Here is a 27,656-nt window from a genome sequence, read left to right as displayed (position 1 = left end):
ATCAAAAGAAGTTTTTAAGTGTAGCAATAGCAAAGAAATCTAAAGCTGTAAAATATAAATCTGGTGATATTATGTGGTAGAATAGATAGTGAATAGAATTATTAAATTGTGTACCATTAGAGAGAATAACGTATAATTTACGAAATCAATCAGAAAAATTTGATAAACATAGAAAATAGGTGCAGGAGTAGGCCATTTTGCCCTTCAAGCCTACACCACCATTCAATATGATCATGGCTGATTGGTTCCTGCCTTCTTCCCATACCCTTTGAACCCATTAGCCACAAGGTCCAAATCTAACCTCCTCTTAAATATTGACAAGGAACTGGCCTCAACTACTTCCACAGATCCACCACCCTCTGAGAGAAGAAATTTTTCCTCATCTCAGTCCTAAAAATCTTCACCCTTATCCTTAAACTGTGACCCCTGGTTCTAGTTTTTCCCCAGCATTGGAAACAACTTCCTGCATTTAGTCTGTCTCAACCCCTAAGAATTTTATGTTTCTATAAGATCCCCCTCAATCTTTTGAATTCCAGAGAATACAAGCCTAGTCTATCCAACCTTTCTTCATATGCAAGTCCTTCCATCCCTGGTATCAATGTAGTGAACCTTCTCTGGACCCCGTCCATGGCGAGGATGTCCTTCCTCAGATAAGGAGACCAAAACTGCACGCAGAACTCCAAGTGTGGTCTCACCAAGGCCCTGTACAGCTGCAGCAGGATCTCTGTACTCCTGTACTCATATCCTTTTGCTTAGAAAGATTTGGAAACCCTACATGGATTTTATTGCTACAATTTTACCTACAGCATCAACCATTCAGCCCACCCTAATTAGTTATTAAAGGCAAAGGAGGAAAAACCCAACACCCAACCCCAACCAACCAATTTTCCCCTGCAACCGCTGCAACCGTGTCTGCCTGTCCCGCATCGGACTTGTCAGCCACAAACGAGCCTGCAGTTGACGTGGACTTTTTACCCCCTCCATAAATCTTCGTCCGCGAAGCCAAGCCAAAGAAAGAAGATTGTTATGTAAACTGCAATTATAGGTTTATTAGACAGGCTTTTCCTTTTTTTCCCCCTACTTTTTTGGGGAGGGAGAAAATATATAAAAACTATTACTTTTGGGTCATTTTTATTATTATGTTATGGATAAATACTATATATGTTTTGGCACACAAATGAAAATAAAAAATTTTTAAACTGGTGTTAATTGGATATGATAAGGGGAGAGGTCAGAATTGATTTTGTCTGTGTGAAAGGAGACAGAGGGAAAAGGGAGAGATGCCGATGGGGGAAGAAGTTGGGGGGGAAGGTGGTGGTAGTGGGGGTTTAATGAAAGCTAGAGAAGTTGATGTTAATGCCATCTGGTTGGAAGGTGCCCAGAGGGGAGATGTCATGTTGTTCCTCCAATTTAAAGGTGGTCTCAGTCTGGCAATGCATGAGATCATGAGCAGACGTATCAGCAAGGGAATGGGATGGGGAATTGAAATGGGTGGTCACTGGGAGATTCACTATTGCAGCAGACAGCCAAAGTGCTCAACAAAGTGATCTCACAGAGTGCATCCGGCCTCTCCAATGCAGAGGGGACCACAGCAGGAGCACCAGATGCAGGAGGTAAACCCTGCAGTTTCACAAGTGAAATGTGTCAGCACAGATTTACTAATCAGGTTAACTGCATTGTCATCCATTTAGTTCATAATAAACAACATTGGGTTTCTACCCCCGACTCCTGCCAAATCGATTTGAATTCTGCTCACTTTGGATTCCATGTGATTTTAGGTTTCTTTAGCTAATCTGCCTTGAGGAAACTTGTCAAAGGTTTTGCTAAAGTCCACACACAATTTTCACTGCTCTGCCCTCATCAATTCTCTTTATTACTTCTTCAGAAAACTTCATGGGATTTGTAAGAGATATTTTGCTCTGTATGAATCCATGCTCACTCAGACCTGACGATGCAAATGTTGGTAGATTGGTCCCCCAGAATCCCCGCCCGCAATTTTCCAACCACTGATGTCTCATCCTTGCTTCTCTTTGTAAATGACAGCACTGTATCACCTGTCCTCTAGTCTTCCAACACTTCACCCAAGACCAAAGATAATGTAAATATCTCACCAAGGGGCTCTATAATTTCTTCCCTATCTTTCCACAAAGTGTGCAGATGCATTTCATCAGGCATATATCCACTTTAAAATGCTCCCAGACTGCCAACACTCCCTCTCTAGTCAGCTAATGTGTGATGGATTGGTGCTAATATTAATCTTTAGGTATAATATGTATTTCTTAGTAAAGTTGTTTTGTGAGTTTGGAAACAAGAAAAAACAAGGGCACAATTATTCACACAGAGAACCCTTTGAGATGGCAGCTGGCAAATATTGGAGACAGTTTGTCTGCAAATTCGTTGTTCCATAATGGTTCATTGAAAACTAAAGTCACTGATGTTTGCTCAACAAGGACATTTGGTCAAACAAATTGCTTATTTATCCCTGTTATTAGAATGGAAACTCTGAAGCATTTGTTAAAACAAAGGTTTTTTTTTGCTTGTGGCTTCCACAGACAAACCGGGACCATATCTTTCATATGAAAGAGAAATCAGCAGTAAGGTCATATCACATGATTAAAGACATTTGAAAAACTGCATTTTAATATGGTACCAAGAAACATCTGGGGTCAAAACTTGCAGAGACACACTCAGGAGAGGGTCTCTGATTGTATTCTCTTTACCATGAGAGATACACAAACAGTGGCAAGGAAGAGCCTCTTCAGCTGTCTCTGAAAAGACAGATTCATCATTTCCATTTCTACAAGGCACCATGTAAACCTTGCCAGGGCAGAGATCAGAAGGATTGTAACCTCCATTCTCAAATCATGAAGAAACAATTCTCTGAAAACAACTGTACAAGAATTTTATGAGTTTTGAGAAGTCTGATGCCTCACACCTACTCTATAATAGCTTTGGAGCAGCAGTTTAAAGACTGAGTTTGAACATTAAAAGTTTTCTGAGACTGAACTTTGAAATCATCTCTTCTGAATTAGACCTGAACTGTAATAGTCTTTGAGTTTTGAGACCCACACAACCATTGTCTTAGTGAATTTCGATTGCTGCTGGGCTGTTTCATAACAAATGTGGTTAAACACCTTGTCACTTATTTCCTCCAGTTCCTTGTATTCCATCATCTCCGCAGTAAAGATTGATGAGAAGTATTCATTCAGAATCCCACCCATCTGCTGTGGCTGCACAATACTCAATGTGACCAATTCTCTTCCCAGCCACCCTTTTACCCGTGTTTTGTTTTTGTTTTGCAGAGTCAGTTCAAGTATCAAGGCACCCAGCTAATCCCAGATGAACCAGCAAAGCAGGCTATGGTCTATCAGAAGACATTTGAGGCACTGTTTATGTACCAGAAGATGGGTAAGTATTTGAGCTAGCTGTCACACGCAGACTGTTAGTGTCATGGACTGGGGTGCTATTCAGATCTTCTGGTCACAGCAGAAATGAGTGTCAATGCCAAGAGTGAGCACCCATCCATGCCCGAGGATCTGTAATCCACATCCCACCCAGGCATCCCCAAGAGTTCAGTCAGCCACAGGTGGCCAACCATAGGAGACCACCTCCTAGCCATGGACCTGAGATGATGATCCCTGTTTTGCCAGAAAATCAAAGGTGAGACCATGTCACATCCTGGTTCCAGAGTCGTCCAGTATTTGGTGGATAACATCATGTAATATGTGCATTAGCAGAGCCATGATAGGTACCAGTGACTGCTGTTTTCTCCATCAACCTGGCCCCAGGTCCCAGTCCTGTTGGATTTCTCAGTGACCCATTGGAGATCACGTCTTGGCCAACCTGTTGCAGGAGCCTGGCTGAGTCCATGGTTTCTGGTCAGTCCCGACTGGTGGCTCCAGCAGAAAATAGTTTGATGAGAGTAGCTAGAAGCTCCAGGAGCTAATTAACCACAAGTCAAAAATATCATTGCTGAGGGGACAAGGAAAAGCTGGACGAGCTGCTGAGGGCAGAGGTTGTGCAGAAAGTTGGTGGCCTGATGTTAACTGCAAATACTGGGGTCAAGTGCAGTACACAAACATGCTGGAAAAATTCAGCAGGTCAACCAGCAGCCACAGGAAGTAAAGGGTCACCAACATTTCAGGTCTGTGCCCTTTATCAAGGAACAAGTGAAAACAGACAAGTGCCTGATTGGAAAGGGGGAGGGACAGGAGAGGAACTGGAACAGGGAGGAGCACAGGCTTGTTTCCCTGTATCTCTCTTTCCCTGTCCTTCTGTCTCCTTTCCTTTAGCTCCCCACCCCCTTCTATTTTAGAGTAGCCCTCTTCCTAGCATGAACAGTGACTTCTTCAATTTCTGTTTACCTCTTCCCCCGGGTCTCTCTTTGCCTGTCCCTATTTTCTCTAGCTCCTCACCCCCTTCCATTCAGAGTGTTATGAGCCCAGTGGACCCCAAAACCCAGCAGCAATAGATATTCACCAAGACAAATGGTTACTTAAACAAAAGTTGCTTTTAATTATCTTTAAACGTGAAAACAGGATCAAACTTTAACTTGTTACTATTAACTTAACTAACCTAACTTAACCCCCTTCTAATTCTAAGCACACGTGTATGTAATGTGTATGTAAGTTCAGAAAGAACTTACCTTGCCTCTCACTCCTCTAAGTTCACTGGTTGCAGGCAATTCTTATACTGTGCACAGAATTTAACATTTATGAAGTTCACCAGGCTTTGATACTTCAAAGGTAAATGGAGATCGCTCAGGAAGTTTCTTGTCAGTTTTCAGAGAGAGATTTGTTGTTCCAGGATACCCACAACTGATTCCTTGAAACCAGTCACTTCAGTGTCTTGCCAAAGAAACTTGCCCCATCAAGGTTTTCCAGATGATTATCTTTCTTTCAGGTCATCACATTATTTCAAGTGAAACATTAAGCAACCAGTCCTGTCCTCTTGTATGAACCAAAAGGACTTTGACCAGGCTGAACTAAGCATTCACGACCCATCTTCCAAATGGGGTTTTTCCACAAGCTTGCCAGTTTGTCTTGTTCCAGTCCCAGCTGTTGCTTGACTGTTAAACTGCAGAACTGATCTCTCTCTCTGAGAAAAAAGCCCGTTTGACCCTCTCTGCTTGCAAAACCACATGACCCTCTTAGAACAATAAGTTCCACTCCAGACAGACTGCGGCTCCGATGAGTCCTTTCACCTGTTGCCTTTTTGTAAATAACAATCCATTCGTGAAGTCTCTTGGGCACTTTCCAAAGCTTTTAGCAAAGGCTCTTGGCGCCAGATTGACTAATATGAGCAGAGCTCCAGTATTTTAAATAAGATCTGTTTTAAAGTGTTTGTATGTGATCTACACTAAAAAAAACCTGCCCCAATTATTCTCCCAAAAATATATCTATAATCTGTCACACGAGACCTACTCCTCCCAATCATCTCAGCTTTTTTCTCTTTTTACCCTCTCACCTGTATCCAACTGTGACCTCTAACCTGTATTCCATCCCTGTCCCTTACTCCTTCCTGTCCTCCTCCCCTCACATTTTATTCAGACACCTGTCTGTCTTTGCTCATATCTTGACGAAGGCTCCACGCCTGAAAAGTTGGTTACCTCACCTGGGTATGCTGCATGACCTGCCGAGTTTCTCCAGTGTATTTGTGTGCTGACTTGAAGAAATAATGAACCTGAAGGGGGCAGGTGGCCCAGTGATTGCTGACTGATGTGACCTGCACAGACTCCTCAGTGCTGTCAAGGCATCTGGATCCCAGATATTTAAGGACACCCAACAGGGTGGGCACAAGAGGTGTGGGTTCGTATCCTACCTTTGCAGTAGTGGAATTTGGAGTTGGCTGAGAATCTGGAATTGATCCAAGTGTAAATAATTACTTTTGCAATGAAAGTGATCCCCTGACTTCAATTTAAAAAAAATAAGTCCCTAATTGACTCATTATGTGCAAGGTTTTATAACTCCAAAGGAAATGGGCCAATGACAATTTTTCTCAAGCAAAATATTTCATTAACAATTGGGTCTTGAGCAGTGATTCTTAACCTTCCCTTCCCACTCACATCCCACCTTAAGCAATCCCTTACTAATCAACTACTCTTGGTGGTATGAGTGCTTTTTGGTGAAGAGAATGGTAACTTGACTTTACAGCCTGTGTTCCCCAAATAGACCCATGTGACTTTGGAACATGGGAGGAAACTGGAACACCCAGAAGAAGCTTCTTACAGACAGCTCCTTACAGATAGCACCAGATTCGAAGCCAGGTCACTGGCATTATCATGCCCTCATGCCTACAAAGTTGCCCTTCCTTCAGGGGAGGATGGTGCTCAAGCCTGCATTTGATTCCAGCCCCACCAATCTGTCCAAATCTTAATTACCCACCAAGAAGTCACTCAAAGGAAACTTGGGGTGTGTGTGAGGACTGTGGGGAATACTTCAGCTGTCCTCTGAACCTGTCTCAACCCTGCAGCTCCTCATGGAGCTGTGATTTTTAAACAGCAGTCCCATCCTGGTATCAATTGTTGGCATGTGAAGCTGTAACATCCATCCGATGCTTTACTCCATCTTCCTCAATGTACTGATTCACCTGAGGTCCAATGAGTAGCGTTCATCTGAAGAGCGAGTTCACCCTTCATTATTGCCCCTCCAGACCCATAGTTACCCCAGGTTTGGTTATCATGTGCCAAACTCCAATCTGTCACCAACTCGTTCACTGGAGGTGGATCCCATTCTGGACTTGGCACTATCAATAAAAGTTTTGATGTTAATATAAATGTCAAACAGGAGATCAACCAAATGAGTGTCAATTACATCCCAGCCAAAGCTTCACTAATGAGTCTAAGGCTTTACCAGATCTACAGACACAGCTGGCAGGTTTTTGAGGTTGCAATACAATACAAAGCCCTTCCATTTCCTCACATTGTCTCACATCTGAAACAATGGAACCCCAGAACAATGAGCTACCAGTCCTGCCCCTCCTGCAACTAAGTCTCATTAATGGCCACAATGTCAACGCCATGTGCCAATCATACTGTAAACTCATCCACCTTTCCTACAATACTTGTATTGCTTAAGGTTAAGGTGGAAAGGAAAAGTTTGAAACCCACTGTTTTAATCGTCCCTACTTGACTCATTATGTGCAAGGTTTTAAAACTCCAAAGGAAATGGGCCAATGACAATTTTTCTCAAGCAAAATATTTCATTAACAATTAGGTCTTGAGCAGTGATTCTCAACCTTCCCTTCCCACTCACATCCCATCTTAAGCAATCCCTTACTAAGAGAATGGTAACTTGACCTCAAAACTGAGAGAGTAAAATAATTCAACCCTGACTGAAATTCTGGTTGAAATCTGAATTAAGACCATTATTAAAATTATTCATTAATAATCATATAACTGTTTTACTGCGCGGAAATAGGCCATGTCAGCCCTTCAAGTCTGCGCCGGTTCTCTTGAACAACTCCACTAGTTCCCCACCCCCACCCCCCGCTCTCCGCCCATAACCCTCCAACACCCTCACATCCATGTACACATCCTGCATTCTCTTAAATGACAGAAGGGACACTGCCGCAACTATCTCTTTGGGAAAATCTCTATGACTGTTATTTACACCAGCGTTGTCAAATTTAAATATTATTTCCTAAATTTAGACCTACAGCATGGTACACCTCAGAACATTTTGAGCAGTGGGAGGAAACTGGAGCCCCCGAAGAAAACACGCAGACACAGGGAGAACGTTCAAATTCCTTACAGACAGCATGGGACCCAAACCCAAATCCAGTCCCAATCACTGGCGCTGTAAAGGCCTTGCACTAACTGCTACATCAACCTTGTCACATCAGTATTCTCCGAATGTTTTCTACAGACGCTTTAGTCAACTTACTATATTCAATGCTTCTATGTTTAAAACCATGGAACACTGCAGCTCAAAATAGGCCCTTTGGCCCATCAAGTCTGTGTTGTGTGCAGACGCTTGGACCTGGATCATTGGCTTCAATAACCCTCTCATCCATGTATCTATCCAAATATTTGCTGGAGACTTGCATGTTAGACTTAGTGCTGCGTTTCGTGGCATTTGCACACAAGGGTTTATCTTGCCTTGACTCCAACTAGTCAAAGGGTAGCCTCACCCTTTGTCCTGTAGAGATATCCTGCTACCAGACTCTTGTGTTCCACTCTGGGGAGTCTAACCCCCATGCTGGCCAAGCCCCATTTGTGTGCAAAGGCATAGGTCGCAGTTCATAGCCCCAGGACCCCCTTAAACCTTCAATATGATTGAGGCTGAAGTACACTGGTCTCAACTCTTTGGGCCAGTTTCTCAGTTCCTCTATCTTTCAAATATTGGTCTGAAATAGTCCCAACGATCATCACCCTCGGGGACAGTGAGTTCCAGATGTTTGCTGCCCAGAGAGAAGGAATTTCTCCATATCTCCTTGTTTATGGCACTCCCATAAGTGAAAGTCTATATAGATGTACTGTATACCTTCTGAATCTCTTTTCATCTCTACCACCACTGCCCACTAGAACAATTCGATCTATTAATTTTTTTCAAATTTAGACATTCTTTGTGGTAATAGGCCCTTCTGGCTCATGAGCCCGTGACCCCAAAATACACCAATTAACCAACAACACCTGTTCGTTTTGAAGGATGGGGAAATACCAGAGCACCCAGGTGAAATCTAAGAAGACATGGGAAGGATGTACAAATTCCTTTCAGTCAACGCTAGATTCAAAAGTGGGTTGTTGGCGCTTTAATAGTGTTGTGCTAACTGCTATGCTAACTGCCACCCAATAACTTGGCAGTCCTCTTGTAGCTCAAGCAGTGGAGAGTTCTCCATAAACTCCACATTTGCTGGAAGGGTAGTGGGACCATCTGCAGTGTCCAGACTGGGGGCAACATTGCTGGCAGTGAAGTTCGAGTGACACTGATGGGCAGGTCCTGTTGATCACACACCTGAGCCATGGGCTCAAAGACTCTTTTTGGGGGGAGGGGAGATGAATGATGAATATAAGGGTGGCACTGTTTGTATAGTAGATAGAGTCCACCTCACTGTGAAAAGACAAAGGAGGAAAAGCCCAACACCCAACCTCAACCAACCAATTTTCCCTTGCAACCGCTGCAACTGTGCCTGCCTGTCCCGCATCGGACTTGTCAGCCACAAACGAGCCTGCAGCTGACGTGGACATTACCCCTCCATAAATCTTTGTCCGTGAAGCCAAACCAAAGAAAAAAGACAATACTATCACAGTGCCAGTGCAATCCAGGTTTTGACTCAGCAAATACTCCCCATGACCGTGTGAATTACCTCTAAATGCTGTTCCTCCCACTTTCCAAAGACTGACATGGTTAGCAGAGTAATTGAACACGTGAGTGTGTTTGAGTGGCGCGAACCTGTGGCCTAGATGGGCCTTACTGTGCTTTGTCTCAGAATTAAAATTAAAACAAGAAACAACTGACTCCCAGGAACGCCTCACCATGACCACTCAATGAGGAGCAGGGTCATTGCGCTTGCTTCTGAGACATCTTTATCCTTGCGCTGGGCGTTCACAATGGGTCTGCACGTGAAGGGGTGGAGCGCCATTATACAAGCCAGCTGCCTACCTCACCTGCTGGTTCCCCATTGACCAGAGCAGTCAGATGACCAGAGTGGAAGTGAGTTGTGCCCCCATGTCCCAAGTGGGAAAGGTTAGGTGCTAAAGCTCACCGTAAGGGAGGCAGGGGCCACCTCTCATCATTCTTCGTGTTATAGAATGGTTCCAATGGTCTTTTTTTTTCTGCAGAAGACTATCTCTTCTATGATTGGAGAATTCCAAAACTTGAGCAACGTAATACGGCGCAGGAAAGGAACATTATGAGCCTGAGGGAGGAACTTAAACTCTGGGAAATGTATCTGGAGAAGGTATGTCACTTTACTCAAGACCACAGGTGGAGGTGATGCCCATGGTGGAACTGAACCTGGAAACAGACAATAGGAGGGCGACAGGCCATTCAGCCCTTCAGCTGCTCCACCTTTCCTGATGGTCATGGCCAGCCTTCTCACCCTTTCTTATCCCCCCCACCCCCATTTTTGCCATATTCTATCTCCCCGAGCTTCCTGATTCATTCCTGTCATCTTCAGTACATTCAATGACTTGGCCTCCACTGCCCTCTCCAATTCTTCACTGTCCAAAATTCCTACTCATCTGAGTTCACAATGTCAAACCCCCCCCTCCCAACCAATGTCCCGACTGTGTGACCATTTGTTGCAGCTAGGGCAAGAATCTCAACCCCAAACAATTCTTCCAAGAGAAGCTACACTCCTCTCCTCATGCTTCCCAGCCTCTTCCCTTGCTTCTCTAATTTTATTTAAATTTTTTAAATTGAGTTTAATCAGAAATATAATAGGTTCGTAAAGAAGCAAATACTATATATATTTGTATTGATTATCAAATTGATAATGATAGTACATGAAATCACAATCAAACCCATAAAAACTAATTGGGAAAAAAACCCAATTGCTCTGACCCCTTCTACTAAACAAGGTTGAATTAATATTATTGGCAGCCTTGGAATTGAGCAGCAACGTCCGGAAGTCCAGCAAAGCCACACCAATCTACCCCACCCGTAATTATTCATATTGTGGTAATTAATCATACATGTCTTATCAAACATGACCATAAGTTTCCTGATACTCTCTAATTTTCTCGAGACTCAAAAAGGATATGAGATTCTGTAACCATTGCAAGTGAAAAGATGGGGGAAAAATTCAAACTTCAGAAGTACAAAGGGACTTGGGGGTCCTCGTGCAGGATAACTTGAAAGGTGACTGCCAGGTCGGATTGGCGGTAAAGAAGGCGAATGCTATGTTGGCATTTGTTCCAAATGGGATTATGTATAAGAATAAAGAGGTGTTAATGAAACTCTTATCAGGCACTGGTGAGACCTCATTTGCAGTAACTGTGCAGTATTGGGCTCCATTTCTTAGAAAGGATACAGCAAGGTTGGAGAGGGTACAGAGGGGGTTTACCAGAATGATTCCAGGAACGCTTAGTGCCTCTTGGAATATAGAAGAATGAGAGGGGATCTCATAGAAACACTTCAAATAATGAATAGATTGGACAGAATAGATGTAAATAAGATGTTTCCCCTGCTGGGTGATTCCAGGACAAGAGGACACAGTCTGAATATTAAAAAGTACCAATTTACAACAGAGATAAAAAGAAATTTCTTTAGCCAGAGGGTAGTGGATTTGTGGAATTTGTTGCCACATACAGCTGTGAAGGCAGGATCATTGGGAGAATTTAAAGGGGAAATTGATAGGTATCCAATTAGTCAGGGTATCAAGGGATATGGCTGCAACTTCAAGAACAGTTTAGCTCGGAGGTTTCACGAAGCAGACTCAATGGGCCAAATGGCATGCTTCTGTTCCTTTTTCTTGTGATGTTGTGAACAGGATTTATCTTCTGGCCAGCAATGTAGAAAATCTTAAAAACTTGTCTTTGACTTGATGTTAAACTTAAATTCTAATCTTTGTAGAAACCAAATATTGCTAAAATGGACAGGGTTCAAGATTGATCCTGAAGATATCCAAAAGGTTTTTAAAAAATATCTGACCAAAACATGTATCAAAGAAGCTTCAAAAATCTTAGACTTATCGCATAATGATTGATATCAGAATAAATTTGAGACAGTTTTAACTTCAGAAAAGTATACTCTATGTACCACTTTAAATTGAAGAGGAATTATTAATAAGGCCCAGAATTGTGAACCAATCTTCCTCTGAGAAAGTAAATTAAGATAATTGTCCCATTCACTTTTGCTTTAATTAAGGAAACTGTCATATATTCAATATTTTATAATATAAAGTGGATATTATACCTTTATGTACAAAATGTAGTTTAAATTCATCTATACAATTCAGATCAGGAAGATGTGGAAATTCTGGAAATTTAGATCGAATAAAATGCCTAATTTGGTAAAACCTAAAGAAATGTCTATTTGGTAAATTAAATTCCACCATCCATTGTTGTAAAGATGCAAAATTTTGTGGAATAAAAAGATTTTTTAAAGCTTTTAATCCCAGTCCGATTCCATTCTTCATAATCTGCATCTAAAATGGAGGGCTGGATAAGATGATTAGACATAATTGGACTAGTGAACAAAAATCCAAAATATTCCTGAATTGAACCCAAATTCTTAGTCTCTGTCCCATTATTAAACTCTTTATTAATTTTGGAATCGAAAAAGGTAAAGATGAGTCTAAAACTGCCCACATAGAAGTATTCCTTTCACTTCTCAGCTTCTTTCTGCTCCATACTCCCATTTGTTTCTGTTACTTCTTACCTCCAACTGTCCTCCTCCCCCTTCATCCCTTCTCTCCTCCCCCCCCCCCCCCCCTATCTCCCACCTTTGTATACAGGTGTCTGCCTTACTTTTGTCACTCCTAAAGAAGGGCTCAGGCCTGAAACATTTTTTTTACGTCTAATGTTTGCTGCTGAGTTTCTCCCACACTTTTGTCCACTGCACGGCACGAGACCCCAGCATCTGCAGAATTCACTGTTTCTGAACACTGTCTTAATCTTATGTTTCAGTGAGACCCTCCCGAGTATAGAAGGGAGACAGTTTAAAAGGAGTAAGTAGCTGGGACTCAGGCCTTTTGGATCGCAGGAACGTCGAGAGGAGGAGCGCAAGTGTATTGGACAGGGGAGACTCAGGATGAGGGAGGAATTGGTTAGCATAGACTGGGAGCTCAGGCTAGTTGGCAGAACAGTTGAGGAACTAGTAGAAGTCTTTCAAAGAGATTTTTTCAGTGGTCAATAAAAATACATTCCTGTTTAAAAAAAAAATAAGGGCAGTAAGAGGGGGAAGAGCCCCAGGGAATAAAGGAACATATAAAATTAAAAGCTCATGTGTACAAAGTAGCCAAGAGTAGTGGGAAACTGAAGGATTGGGAAAGCTTCAAAAGGCAACAAAGGAGAACTAAATGGGAAATAAGGAAAAGGAAGAAGGATCATGAGGGTAAATTAGCACAAAATATGAAAACAGATAGCAAAACATCTTATAAATATGTAAAATGGAAGAGGGTGGCTCGAGTCAACAGAGTCCCCTTGGAAGATGAGAAAGGGAAATTGATATTGAGTAATGATGAAATGGCGAGGTATTGAACAGATATTTTGTGTCAGTCTTCACAGTGGAAAACACGTCCAGCATGCCAAAGAGTGGTGATAGAGATGTGAAGGGAGGTGAGGACCTCGATAAAATAGTTGTTACGAAATAGATGGTGATGAACAAACTAATGGGGTTGAAGGCTGACAAATCTTCCGCTCCTGATGAAATGCATCCCAGGGTACTGAAGGAAATGGCAGGAGTTATAGTCGATGCATTGGTTGTCATTTACCAAATTCTCTGGGTTCTGGGCAGGTGCTGGCAGATTGGAAGACAGCAAATGTCATGCCACTTTTTAAAAAAGGATGTAGGCAGAAGACGGGTAACTATCAGCCAGTTAGCGTTATGTCTGTAGTCTGCAAAATGCTTGAAGCTGTCATTAAGAATGAAATAGAACATTTAGAACAAACAGGTTCCATCAGGCAAACACAGCACGGATTCAGAAAGGGCAGGTCTAGTTTGGTGTGGTAGATACTGTATGTTTGGATTCCCAGAAGCTGTTTGATAAGGTGCTGCACAAGAGACATCATTAGGGTGCAGATGAATGGAGTTGGGGGAAGTATATTAGAATGGACTGAGGATTGGTTAACTGACTGAAAGCAGAGAGTTGGGATAAATGGGTGTTTTTCTGATTGGCAGACATTGGAAAGTGGGGTGCTACAGGGGTCGGTGCTGGTCCCGCAGCTTTTCATCATTTACATTGATGATTTGGAAGAGGGGACAGAGTGTCGTGTAGCCAAGTTTTCCGGATGATAGTAAATTGAGTGGAAAAACAAATTGTACAGAGGATGTGGCGAGGCTGCAGAAGGATATAGTTATGTTAGGAGAGTGGGCAAAGGTCTAGCAGATGGAGTAAAAAGTTAGTAAATGTGTGGTCATCCACTTTGGTAGGAAAAATAGAAGAGAAGATTATTATTTAAATGGTGAAAGACTGCAGCATGCTGTATGTAGTACAGAAGGACTTAGGAGTGCTCGTGCATGAATTCTAAAAAGTTGGGTTGTGGTACAGCAGGTTATTAAGACGGCAAATAGAATGTTGGCCTTCATTGCTAGAGGACATGAAATCAAGAGCAGGAAGGCCATGCTGCAACTGTACAAGGTACTGGTAAAGCTGCACCTGGAGCACTGTGTGCACTTCTGGTCTCCATACTTAAGGAAGGATATACTGGCCTTGGAGATAGTCTAGAGGAGATTCACCATGTTGATCCTGGAGATGAGGGGGTTGACCTATGAGGAGAGACTAAATCGCCTGGGATTATACTCACTCAAATTCAGAAGAATGAGAGGTGATCTTACAGAAAGATCTAAAATTATGAAAGGGATAGATAAGATAGAGGCAGTAAAATTGTTTTTACTGGTAGGTGAGACCAGAACTAGGGGACCATAGCCTCAAGGTTCAAGGGAAATGATTTAAGACAGAGATGAGGAAAAACTCTTTTTCCCAGAGAGTAGTGAATCTGTGAAATTCTCTGCCCAGGGAAGCAGTTGAAGCTACTTCATTAAACATATTTAAGGTTCAGTTAGATAGATTTTACATAAAAAAAGGAATTGAGGAATATGGGGAAAAGGCAGGTAGGTGGAGTTGAGTCAATGATCAGATCAGGCTTGATCTTATTGGCGGAACAGGCTTGAAGGGCTGGATGGCCGACTCCTGCTCCTATTTCTTATGTTCTTGGCAGGGAGGTGAGTGGAACAGAGACATTTTAAAAAGAATGAGGGGGGGCAACTGAAGGGTTAAACATAGTGTTGATTTGTGGGAGTGAATAATTGAGATCAATGGCAGGGACAAATAAAAAGAGGGGTAGCTAAAGAGGAGGGGGTAGCTAAAGAGGAGGAGCCAGTGAGTGAGTGGCTCAGTGTAGGAGTGCAACTTGGAGGCATTGGCCTGAGAGGGTTAGAGAGCAAAGGCTGATGAAAAGCTTGAAAAGAAGGTAAGGATTTTGAGGTGGAAAGAGTTAATGGAAAGAGCTAGGGTAGTGGAACGCTCCAAGTACAGGATGTGGGAAGCACAGTGTCCCTGATGACTACTGGAAGACCTTGTTAGGAAGCTGGAGCTGAATGAACTCTGGATCATTTTTGAGGTAGAGATTATTATAGAGAGGGGCTTCAGGAGACAATCACCCCTAAAAGGCAGGAGACATATAAACTGGGTGACTATTAAGAGAAGGAAGGCAGAGACAAACAAAGCAGAGCATCCCTGTGGTTGTTCCCCTCAACAACAAGTATACTGTTTTAGTTACTGTTGGTGGGGACAGTTGGTATCAGGTACAAGTCAAAGTGGTCATGCCTCAGGCACAGAAGCTGCCCCCCCCCCCCCTCCCCAGCAGGAAGGAAAGGGGGAAGAAGAGGAGAGCTATAGAAATTGGAGACTCATTGGTTAGAAGAGCAGATAAGAGGTTTGGTAAATGAGATTGAGGCTCCCAGATGCCAGGATCAGGGTCATCTCTGATTCTGTTCATAGCATTCTGGAGGGGAAAGGCAAGCAGCCAGATGTCGAGGTCCATATGGGGACTAATGACATAGATGGAAGTAGGGATTAAGTCCTGAAGAGGGAATATAAGGAGTTAGCACAGAAGTTAAAAAGTAGGGCCTCAAGGGTGGTGATCTCAGGATTGCTGCCTGTACCACGTACCAGAGAGGGTAGGAATAGGAAGTTGTGGCAGTTAAATGAAGAGTTGGTGCAAGGGGCAAGGGTTCAGATTTGTGGATCATTGGGATCTCTTTTGGTGAAGCTCTGACCTGAACAAAAAGGATTGACTGCACCTGAACTGGAGGAGGACCAATTTCCTGGCGGGCAGCTTTGCAAGAACTGTTGGGAAGGGTTTAAACTAGTTTGCGGGGTGGGGGGGGGTCGGGGAGGTCAGAAAGTCAGGGCAGAGATTAGGGTAGAAGGATAAAAGCATGATGCTATGTCCTCTGAGTTGGTAATGAAGGACAGGTAGGAGAAAAAACATTAAGGTCGACAGAGGGTTTGAAATGTGTCTATTTCAACACTAGGAGTATTAGGAATGAAGAGGATTAACTTACAGCATGGATCAGTATGTGGAAATATGATATTGTGGCTGTTACTGAAACATGGCTGGAGGAAGGGCAAGATTGGCTAAGGATGAAAGCACAGAAGTAATGTGGAGAAAATTTGGGGACCACATGTGCAGGGTTCAAGATAGGTTTGTCTCACTGGGTTACGATGTGGGAAATTGGATTAGCAAGTTTTCTGATGACGCTAAGATGGGAGTCGTTAACTGCAAGGAAGGCTTTCAAAGCTTGCAGAGGGATCTGGAACTACTAGAAAAATGAGCCAAAAAATGGCAGATGGAATTTAATGCAAAGAAACCAACGTAGGACATACATAGTAAATGGTTGGGCACTGAAGAGTGCAGAGGAACAGTGATCTAGGAATACAGATAAATAATTTCCTGGAAGTGACATCGCTGGTAGATAGGGTTGTAAAGAAAGCGTTTGGTATCTTGGCCTGTATAAATCAAAGTATTGAGTAATGGAGTTGGGATGCATGGTAAGGTTGTTTAAAACATTGGTGAGGTGAGGCCAAATTTGGAGTATTGTGTGCAGTTCTGGCTGTGAAACTACAGGAAGGATATCAGTAAGATCAAAAGAGTGCAAAGAAGATTTACTAGGATCTTGCCAGGTCTTCAGGAGTTACTGGAAAATTACAGGGAAAAATTAAGCAATTTTGGTCTTCATTCCTTGGAGTGTAGAAGAATGAGGAGAGATTTGATAGAGGTTTACAAAATTATGAGGGGAACAGAGTAAATGCGAATAGGCTCTTTCCACTTAGATTGGGAGAGTAAAATACAAGACATGGCTTTAAGGGGAAAGGTTTGGGGGAACTTCACTCAAGAGAGTGGTGGGAGTGTGAAACGAGTTGCCATCTTATGTGGTAAATGCTGGCTTACTCTTAAGTTTTAAGAATAAATTGGGTAGATACATGAATGGGAGAGATCTGGAGGATTATACAATGGGTGCAGGCCAATGGGACTAGTGGAATGATGTTTTGCCACAGACTAGAAGGGCTGTATGGCCTGATCTCTGTGCTGCAGTGTTCTGTGGTTCTTGTAATTGGGTAAGGATCAATCATCTTGGCTGAGGATATTTAGACCTGAGCACTGAGGAGTTTTTTCCTTGGTCAACATTCTGAGCGGGCAGAAAAATCCCAAGTTGTTTTCCAGCGAGGTCAGTTACTCACCCCAACACGTTAACATTTGAATGGGAGACGAGATGAGGAGGAAGTTGTTGGAATCTGACTTTTGCCACTTGTGTGAGTGGAGAGGCAAGGGTCTTGCTGCCTGTGTAGGTACAGGGGTGGGTGTCTCACTGCCTGTATGGGTGCAGTGGCAGGAGAGTTGCTGCCTGTATGGGAGCAGGGGCCAATTTTGTGTAAATGAGAAAGGATCTAGAAAGAGTGGATTGGGATAAGTTGTTTTCTGGCAAGGGTGTGTTCAGTAAATAGAAGGCCTTCAAAGGTGATATTTTGAGAGTGCAGAGTTTGCATGTTCCTGTCAGGATTAAAGGCAAAGTTAACAGGCATAGGGAACCTTGGTTTTTGATGAATATTGAGGATCTGGTTAAGAAGAAGAGGGATGTATAGGCAAGGCAACAAGGAGCAAATGAGGTACTAGAAGAGTACAGACAATATTTAAGAAGGAAATCAGGAAGGAATAAAGAAGTCTTGGAAGTTGCTCTGGCAGATAATGTGAAGGTAAACCTGAAAAGGTTCTAGAACACACATGTCAAACTCTGGATTTGGCCCGCGGTATAATTATATTTGGCCCGCAAGATCATATTAAATATATATTAGAGATGGCCCACTGGCCACCGCGCCAGTATAGCGCATGCACACTGAAGGTGAAAATGAAGACGCCGGAGGTGTGGAGGGATCTCAGAGTCCCGAATCCCGGGGATCGGTGCGCCGCACTCAGCCCGCCCGGCTCCCGGACACACAGACGCGGCGGGAGTTGGGGACCATCCTCGCTGGGTCTGCGCTTCAGCGGCGACGCCGGAGCGAACGGCTCGTTGGCGATGCCTTCCCCCTCGCTCCGTGCGTGGCGGACCCTGCCTCCCGCTCCTTTTGTTGGAGACGAGCCCGGCGCCGTGAGATCGCAGTTTAATCCCTCTCCAACCATGGGAGGGGGGTGGGAGCAACGCGCTCTTCTCAGCCAATTCCTCCACCGCCCTGGACGCTGGCGTTTCAACGGGGGGTTCGGGTGCCTTCGTCAGGCGACCGATCTGTTGGTCCAAGACAAGGGGAGAGCGAACAAACTCCACACAGACAGCACCTGAACTCGGGTGAACGTGGAGCTGCGACCCCACATTCCACATCAGGACTGTGTGTAAGATTGGGAGCAGTGAGACAGAAGCTTATTTTGTTCCTGTGATTTAAGCCTTTCTTGGGGTGGGGTGGGGGGGGTCCTTCTCTGACCACTTGCCTAACAATTAACCTAATCAGATGTGGAGTTACCACAATACAACAGTTCTCAACCTTTTTCTTTCCACTCGCGTCCCTGTGCCATTGGTGCTCTGTGATTAGTAAGGGATTGCTTAAGGTGGTCTGTGGGTGGAAAGAAAAAGTTTGAAGACCACTGCTTTAATCATCCCTCATTGACTCGTCATGTGCACGGTTTCAGATCTCCAAAGGAAATGGGCCAATGACAATGACAATGAAAGAGTTTATCCAAAACTATTATTAAACATGTATTTTAATAAGAAAAAGTTTAACATTACATATGTTGAAAGAAGAGAAAACATGCAGATGTTGTTGAAAATTTTCAATAAATATTTAGTTCGGCCCTCGACTTAGTCCAAGTTTTTAATTTTGGCCCTCTGTGAATTTGAGTTTGACACCCCTGCCCTTGAGGATCAGAGTGAATTTCTATGCGTGGAGTCTAACAAGGTGTGGGAGATCTTAAACCGTTTTTCTTGCATCAGTGTTTACTCAGGAAACTGCCAGAGTGTATAGGGGAGAAAGGGAAAGAAACAGTAGTGTCATGGAACAGATGGGGATTTAGTAGGAGGAGGTGCTTGCTGCCTTACAATGAATAAAGGGAGGCAAATCACCCAGGCTGGATATGATATTCCCTTGAACCTTGAGAGAGATTAGTGTAGAAATTGCAGGGTCCCTGAACGAATTATTGATAATATCCTTATCCATGGGTGAGGTGACGGAGGATTGGAGGGCAGCTCATGTTGTTCCATTGTTTAAAAAAGGCTCCAAAAATAAACCTGTCATTATAGAGCGGTGAGCCTGACATCAGTAGTGGGTAAATTATTGGATGGAGTTCTGAGAGACAGGATATATAGTCTTGTGCTGATTACGGATAGTCAGCATGGCTTTGTTTCTGGTACGTCATGTTTAATGAACCGTGTAGAATTTTTCAAGAAGGTTACCAAGAAAGTAGATGAAGGAAAGGCTGTGGATGTTGTCTACATGGACTTCAGAAGGTTCAGACATTATACATCTATGGAGAAGTTGCAAACTGGATTCAAAAGGGGCTGGTTGCTTCTAAGACTGGATGCCTATGATTAGTAATGTGCCTCAGGGATTGGTGTTGGACCATTGTTGTTTGTTTGTTGTCTATATCAATGATCTAGATGATAATGTGGTAAATTGAATCAGCAAGTTTGCTGATGACACTAAGATTGGAAGTGTTTTGGACAGCAAGAAAGGCTTTCAAAGCTTGCAGAGGGATCTGGACCAACTGGAGAAATGGACCAAAAAATGGCAGATGGAATTTAATTCAGACAAGTGTGAGGAGATGTAGTTTGGAAGGACCACATACACTGTTCCTTTGCACCCCTCAGTGCCCTATCATTTACAAAGGGATCTGGGAAAACAGATACATAATTCCATGAATGTGGCATCACAGGTAGGGTTGTAAAGAGAGCTTTTAAAATATATTACCATATAACAATTACAAGACAAAAACAGGCCAGTTCAGCCCTTCTGGTCGATGCCAAACACTCTTTTCACCTAGTCCCATTGACCTGCTCCCAGCCCGTAACCCTCCATATCTCTCCCGTCCATATACCTATCCAACTTTTCCTTAAATATTAAAATCGAACCTGCAACTACCACTTTGGCTGGAAGCTCATTCCACACTCCCACCACCATCTGAGTGAAGAAATTCTTCCTCATGTTTCCCCTATATGTTTCCCCCTTCAATCTCAAACCATGTCCTTTTGCTTGAATCTCCCCCACTTCCAATGGAAAAAACCTATCTTTCCCCCTCATAATTTTAAATATCTCTATCAAATCACTCTTCTATGCTCTGGAGAATAATGTCTTCGCCTGTTTAACCTTTCCCTGTAAGTCAAACCCTGAAACCAAGGCAACATTCTTGTATATCTTCTCTGCACTCTCTCTTATTCTGTTGATATCCTTCCTATAATTGAACGATCAAAACTATACACAATATTCCAAATTTAGCTTTACCAATGCCTTATACAACTTCAACATGACATCTCAACTCCTGTACTCAATACTTTGATTTGTGATCGCCAACATTACCAAAAGCTTTCTTCACCACCCTATCTACATATGACTGTACTTTCAGGGAATTATGTATCAGAATTCCTAAATCCCCTTGTTCTACACACCTCAATTGTTCACCATTTAATGTGTATGACTTTGCTGATTAGTCCTTCCAAAATATAGCACCTCACACATCAGTATTAAACTCCATCTGCCATCTTTCTGCCCATTCTTCTAACTGGCCTATATCCCACTTCAAGCTTTGTTAACCTTCCTCACGGCCAACAACACCACCAATCTTAATATCTGAATATTTACTAATCCAATTTACCACCCTATCATCCAGATCATTAATATATATCACAAACAACAATGGACCCTGAGGCACTCCACTCCACTCCCATGGCCTCCAATTTAACAATTTTCCACCATTACTCTCTGGCATCTCCCATCCAACCAGTTGAATTTATTGCACTACTGCTTGGAGGCTTCTTGGCCTTCGTAATTTAATTGAGAACAGGAATAGGGATGTTATGAGTTTGTACAAGGCTTGGTGAACCCAAATTTGGAATATTGTGTGCAGTTCTGGTTACCTAACTACAGGAAATATATCAGTAAGATTGAAAGTGCAGAGATTTACTAGGATGTTGATGGGTCTTCAGGAGTTGAGTTACAATTAAAGATTAAACAGGTTAGGACTTTATTCCTTGGAACATCGAAGACTGAGGGGAAATTTGATAGAGGTTTACAAAATGATGAGGGTATAGTCAGAGTAACTGTGAGTCAGCTCTTTCCACTTAGATTAGGAGAGATAAAGAGGATATGGCTTTAGCGTGAAACGGGAAAGCTTTGGGGGAACTTCTTCACTGGAGAGTGGTGGGAGAGTGGAATGAGTTGCCATTTAATGTAAGTTTTAAGAAGGATTAGATAAATGGATGGGAGAGGCCTAGAGGGTTATGGAATGGGTGCAGGTCGGTGGGACAAGCAGAATGATGTTTCAGTATAGACTAGAGGGACTGATTGGCCTGTTCTCTGTGCTGTAGTTCTACAAGTGCTATGGTTCTACAAGTGTATATGCTAGGGTTGAGGGCCACAGACAAACGTGCTGGAGAAACTCAGCAGGTCACATGGGATCCACAGGAAGCCAAGGGGAGCAACCCTTTCAGGTCTGGAGTGGGGATGGGGTGTGGAGGAAAGCAGAAGAGGAAGGGGATGGGGGAGGAGCACCCCGCTGCCCCCTCGAGTCTCTCTCCAATTCCTCTGCCCTCCACCTCCCACCCATCTCCAATCAGAGAGCAACACTCTCCCCCATCACTTCAAAGCTTTCTTCTCCTTCCATACCATCTCTATCCACCTATGACGTATTACCTGTTAGTCTGTGCTCCCTCCCCTGCCCCATCCTCACTCACTCCTCTCCTTATCCCTCCCACTCGCATCTTTTTATATTCAGAGCCAACTGGGACCTGGCACATGTGAAACCTTTTCCCTGATCTGCCTCTGGCGTTCTCACTGATGATTTTCTGTCTGTATTCCTCCTTTCAGATGACACGGCACAAGTATTTAACAGGGAGGATCTTCACCTTAGCTGATGTCGTGATGTTTACAAACATAGCCTTCTGCTTTCGCTTTGGGTGAGTTGGTGGCCATGTCTGATCGGATAAAACACTTACTGAGCCCATAAGCCAATAGAGCACTGCTCAGTCCCACAGAGGTTCCTTAAAATGTTACAAAAGGCTATTCAGCCCAGCTCTGACCACTCCCTTACTGAACTCATTATCAACCAGCAACTACATTCATACCTGACGAAGGGCTCATTACCAAGGAGATGACTGACCTTTGAGCAGTGGCCAAGGTTCTAAGAAGTAATGTTATTCTCTGCACTGAGAATATTATTCTCTGCACATTTATTGTCATTGACCTGAGACACCGTTGCTGCACCTTGACTGTGGTCTATGCCTTGTCAACCTACCTCTGCACCAGGGACATCTTGTACCTCTCCTAGTGTTCAATAGTATATCACCATCCCAGCGTAGATCACTGCCCTTCACTGCTGTTATCTCCTCAACTCTATGCTGTCTGGGCCTTTCTACAGGCACGTTTCCCTCTTCCCCAACTCCACCCACTCTCACGACCCACAAACAGCTGTCAAACTCTGCGTTGCTGTGCTCCATTCTTCAATCACGTCTGTAGCACCCTCTCACTGCCATCACACCTTGAACCTTCATTGCGTCGACGTGATCGCTGGCCATAAGCACCTTGGGACGTTTAGCTGTGGTCTCATGTGCTCAGTAAAAGCCAGGGTGAGCCCTAAGACACCTGTTATCAGTAATTTCCCTGTGGGAACTTATGTTGGGCACAGCACTAGTGCAGACAAACTTGCATCTAATCCCTGAGAAGGTTCAGGGAGCAGATAACCTGTGGTAGATACTTAATGCTTTAAATATTTCCAACATATTCTCTCTTTGAACATGACAGCATAGAAAACAGGCCTTTCAGCCTTTCTAGCCAGTGCTGAACTATTATTCTGCCAAGTCCATCTGACTTGCTTACAATCCATATTTCTCCATACCCCTCCCATTCATGTACCCTTTCAAATTTTTCTTAAATGTTAAAATTGAGCCTGCATTCACCACTTCAGCTGGCAATTAGTTCTGTTCTCCCACTTTTATTCTGTGTGAATAGATCCCCCTAATCTTCTCCCCTATCACCTTAACCCATGTTGTCTTGTTTATATCTGACCAATCTCAGTGGAAAAAGCCTATCTACATTTATTCTTATCTAAACCCATCATAATTTTGTAAACCTCCACCAAATCGCCGCTATTCTTCTACATTCCAAGGAATAAAGTCCTCTCCTGCTTAACATTTCTCAGTTCCTCAAGTCCTGGCAACATCTTGTAAATCTCTTCCCTTTTTCTATTTTAATTATGTCTTTTCTGTAGTTAAGTGACCAAAATTGGACACAATACTTCAAATTTGGCCTCACCAACATCTTGTATAACTTTATCATAACACGTCAATTTCTCTACTCAGTTCTTGACTTTATTAAGATCAAAAGCTCTTTTTATAACCTTATCTATCTGTGATGCTACTTTGTGTATCTGAATCCCAGATCTTTCTGTTCTACCGCACTCTTCAGTGCCCCACCATTTACCGTGTACGCCCTACCTTGGTTTGTCCTTCCAGAATGTAACACCTCACATTGTCTGCATTAAATTCCATTGGCCATTTTTCCAGCTGGTCCAGATCCCTGGGGGCTTTGAAAGACTTCCTCGCCGTATACAAAGCCTCCAATCTTTTTGGCATCTGCAATTTATTCCAGGCTCAAGCCAAAGAAGTTCCCCAACTTGTTTGACTACTACAACAGATTGAAGGAGCGCTCAAGTATCGAGGCTAGCTGGCCCCCTCACTGGAAGGAGAACCCTCCAACCATGGACAAAATGAAGTACATCTGAAGGCTCAGCTCTTTGTTCTCACCAGACTTTCTCTGTGCCTGAAGCCATTCACAGAACATTGAACGTGGATCTGTCCAAAATGTGCTGAGACACTTCCCCTTCCATGAACTGCCACCTAGATCTCTCCCCCCACCAACAATCCTACATTTCAAATGCACTACTCTACAGCAACGAGCTGGTGTGGGTGTCTGGCAGTGTCTTCCCAACTGGTTTGTCTGTAACAAGTTCATTGGAATTTAGTAAATTGAGATAATCATATTGAAACAATTTGAATGTTGAAAGGCACAGACACAGAGTTAATGCAAAAAAGGTTGTTTCCCAGGCAGGGAGCATCTAGGACTGCCATTCTCAACCTATTTTCAGCTATGCCTCCCTTCCATAGAATTCAGCTTAAAGTTTATGGGTCCCTTTCCCTGTGAAGCAGTCAAGTTTTGCTTCTGTGCTTCTCTCCGACCAATTACATAAAAAAATCTTTATGTGAAATAAAGAAAACAAGTCATTTACTTACATGTAAAGTGCCCCATTGACAACAGGGAGGCACAACTTTTTTTTAAAATTTGTTATTTTTCACACTATGAACCATATTAATCAAAATACACAAAACATTTCCCTCTTGAATATATACAGTGGCATTTTTCCCCCCTTCCCTCCCTCCTTCCCACCCCCTCCAAACCCATTCAACATATACAATTCAATAAACCCATTAAACAATGTCATCACACAATGAAAATAAACAAGAAAATTGTGTCTTCTACCTTTACACACTGGGTCAGTTCATTTCGTCTTCTTCTCATTCTATCATTTTAGGGGGTGGAGGTCCGGTAGGCTCTCTCTGTTGTGTTCCATGTATGGTTCCAAAATTTGTTCAAATAATGTGACTTTATTTTTTAAATTATATGTTATTTTTTCCAATGGAATACATTTATTCATTTCCATGTACCATTGCTGATCTCTCAGGCTCTCTTCTGATTTCCAAGTTGACATTATAATTTTTTTGCTACTGCTAAGGCTATTGTAATAAATCTTTTTTGCGCTTCATCCAGTTTGAGGCCTAATTCAAATGTTTTTCCCACGTTTGTTTGGGTGTATAGCTTACTTCATCATTTTCTTTCTCTTGCAGCTTGATGTACATGTTTGTTATAAATCTTTTTATTATCGTTGTTAGGGAGGCACAACTTCAGGAGTGAAGGGCTTCCACATAGAACAGATGCAAAGAAATGTCTTTAGCCAGCGGGTAATCTATGGAATTTGTTGCCACAGGTGGTTTTGGAACCCAAGGCATTGGGTGTATTTAAGGCAGCGATTAAATAGTTCTTGATTAGCCAGGTTATATGGAGAAGGTTGGGCAGTGGAGCTGAGTGGGATAATGGATCAGCTCATGATTGACTCGCTGAGCCCACCCAATGGCTGAACAGTTTATTTCTGCTCCTATGTCTTATGGACTGTGCGGGCCTGCGTTCAACATATGTTGCACAGACTCACTCAAAGAAGTGTTTTCTTTGCAGGTTTTTCCCACTCACTTGAAGTCTTGACTTCTAGGTGCCCCAACCCTGAGAGCAACACAATGACTTATCAATGCCCCTCATGCTTCTATCAACCTCTCCTAACCAGAGCATTCTTGTCAGTCATGTGACCGATCTAACAGTTGGGGCTAAAGTTGGAAGGGTTACAGTTGTGCATTGCAGATCTGTCCTTGGCCCACCATCAATGACCTGTCTACATTGGTGAGCCATTGGTCCATAACATATGCCTTGGAGATTCAAGTGCCTGTCTAGATACCCGGACGTTGAATAAGGCTGCTTGCACATCCCTTCAGACCCCAGCCACCTTGTGTCCAAGCAGTCAGGTTGCACAATGCTATTACAGCGCCAGCAACCCGAGTTCGAACGCGATGCTGTCTATCATGCATTTGTACATTCTTCCTGTGACCCCGTGGGTTTCCTCTGGGTGCTCCAGTTCCTCCCACTCTCCAAAAACCTACAGGGTTTGTAGGTTAATTGTATTTGAGCAGCATAGGCTTGTGGGGCAGAAAGGCCTTTTACTGGTGCTGTGTCTCTAAATCATGGGCTGATTGACCAAACTGATCCAGGCCACTACCCGTTTTCCCACATTCCCGAAGGGCTCCCCAAAACTGACTGCATTTGGATGCTGTCTGACCTGCTGTGTTTCTTCAGCGCCTTTTGTGTTTTGCCCAGAAACAGGTGGACATTTCAATGCACAGAACTGGCTGAGTGAGACATGCTGAGAAAGGGTCTTACTGAGCACCTTTCAATCAGTGATTGAGTTTTTCTTTCTTCAGAGAGTTACAAACGATAGAGGCCGTGGAGATGCTTGTGACCAATCCTGAATTTACCAGAGTGGGTCAAGCAAGGTCAACGTTAAGTATTGTGTGATTGTTTGAATATGCATTATTAAGGTTTAAGATCCCTTTATTGTCATGTAATAAAACAGAAAATATTACACAAAATGACCTTCAGTGTCGCATAAGGATCACCTTCATTGAAAGGGAAGTTGAAGATAGTCACTGAGACCTGTGGATTTGCCTCCAACACTCTGCAGCCCCGCAGTTCCTTGTTTTGTCCATTGGCAAACCAAGTCCCAGACCCAAACCTCTGATACATTTAGGAAGCCTTGTCGCAGTCATGCACTCATGTGGGCCAGGAATAGAGCTGATTGTCACTGGTGATGCAGCCGGGTGACACACAAGAGAGGTTACACACATGCCCGTAAGGGCAGTGCGAACAGCGGGGAGATCTGAATGCAGGGTCGCATGAGGAGGAGGAGGTTAGGAACGACATGGTCACCTACGTGGCAGAGTGCCAATGGAAAGGGACTTTGGTGTGAGGAAGTTTTGTTTTGGAATAATAAAAAGTTTGACACCATTTTTTTGTGCTGAAGAAAGAGTGGGTGTGTCCTTTTAATTGTGTGCATCACATTTCACTTACAGTCTCTACAACCTTGAGCTCCTAGGGCCCTTTGGAAACCCTTCTTGCCTCAGCACCCTCTCGAATCTTGGTTCTGAAAGCTTGTTCCCATGAGCCAGTCTCCAGCACCCCTCAGCCTATGTGGGTCCTTTGCAAGTTGCCAGCAGCACGTGGTTGTTGTCCTGCAGAGTCCTCTCCTCTGCTTCTCAACGGGATGGGAAGGGTCTGTGTTTCTGGTGCCCTGAGCTGCTCCCCAGAGTTTGCAATCTCGCTGCTGCCTGCACAGAGATACCACAGTTTAAACCCTGTACGGAGCTGTCAGTATGGACCAGGCAGTTGGACCCTGCGGGGCAGGGTCCACCCCCTGGTTCGCACCATTTGTGAAAAAAGCCTTTGCACTGTGATCGGGATTGTGTCCTTTTGTCTTGATAGCAAAAGCACACGTGATTGGTCAAAATGCTCAAAGAGTGGGAGGTGCACCACCGGGTGAAAAATTCTCCCTCTGCCCTGATGCAACATTCACCACTTACCCCCAAAACACCCTCCAGCTTTGGACTTCTCTGCTTTGGGGAAAGGTTGGTCACTCTGCCCCTCAGTCAGCTGCTTCCTCTGGATCAGGGAAAACAAGCCCCGCTGATCTAGCCTCT

At 43.5% G+C, this 27,656-nt stretch overlaps 1 protein-coding gene across 2 annotated transcripts in view; it reads left to right on the top strand.

Annotated features, from left to right (window-relative positions):
• LOC138740886 (glutathione S-transferase A-like) overlaps nt 1-26,555 on the top strand; it is a 39,737-nt gene extending 13,182 nt beyond the window's left edge. The window contains exons 3-6 of one of the 2 annotated variants that reach the window (XM_069894169.1): nt 3,303-3,408; nt 9,782-9,900; nt 22,174-22,262; nt 26,385-26,555. In XM_069894169.1, coding sequence (XP_069750270.1) covers nt 3,303-3,408; nt 9,782-9,900; nt 22,174-22,262; nt 26,385-26,478 — 408 coding nt within the window. In that variant the 3' untranslated portion in view covers nt 26,479-26,555. Of the gene's footprint in view, nt 1-3,302; nt 3,409-9,781; nt 9,901-22,173; nt 22,263-23,952 lie in introns of both variants that reach the window. The other variant, XM_069894161.1, reaches the window with a different exon arrangement.
• Nucleotides 26,556-27,656: the final 1,101 nt, after the last annotated feature.

This window comes from Narcine bancroftii, chromosome 1 (assembly GCF_036971445.1).
Source record: "Narcine bancroftii isolate sNarBan1 chromosome 1, sNarBan1.hap1, whole genome shotgun sequence".
Taxonomy (NCBI): Eukaryota; Metazoa; Chordata; class Chondrichthyes; order Torpediniformes; family Narcinidae; genus Narcine; species Narcine bancroftii.
This window is presented reverse-complemented; position numbering and strand designations above follow the sequence as displayed.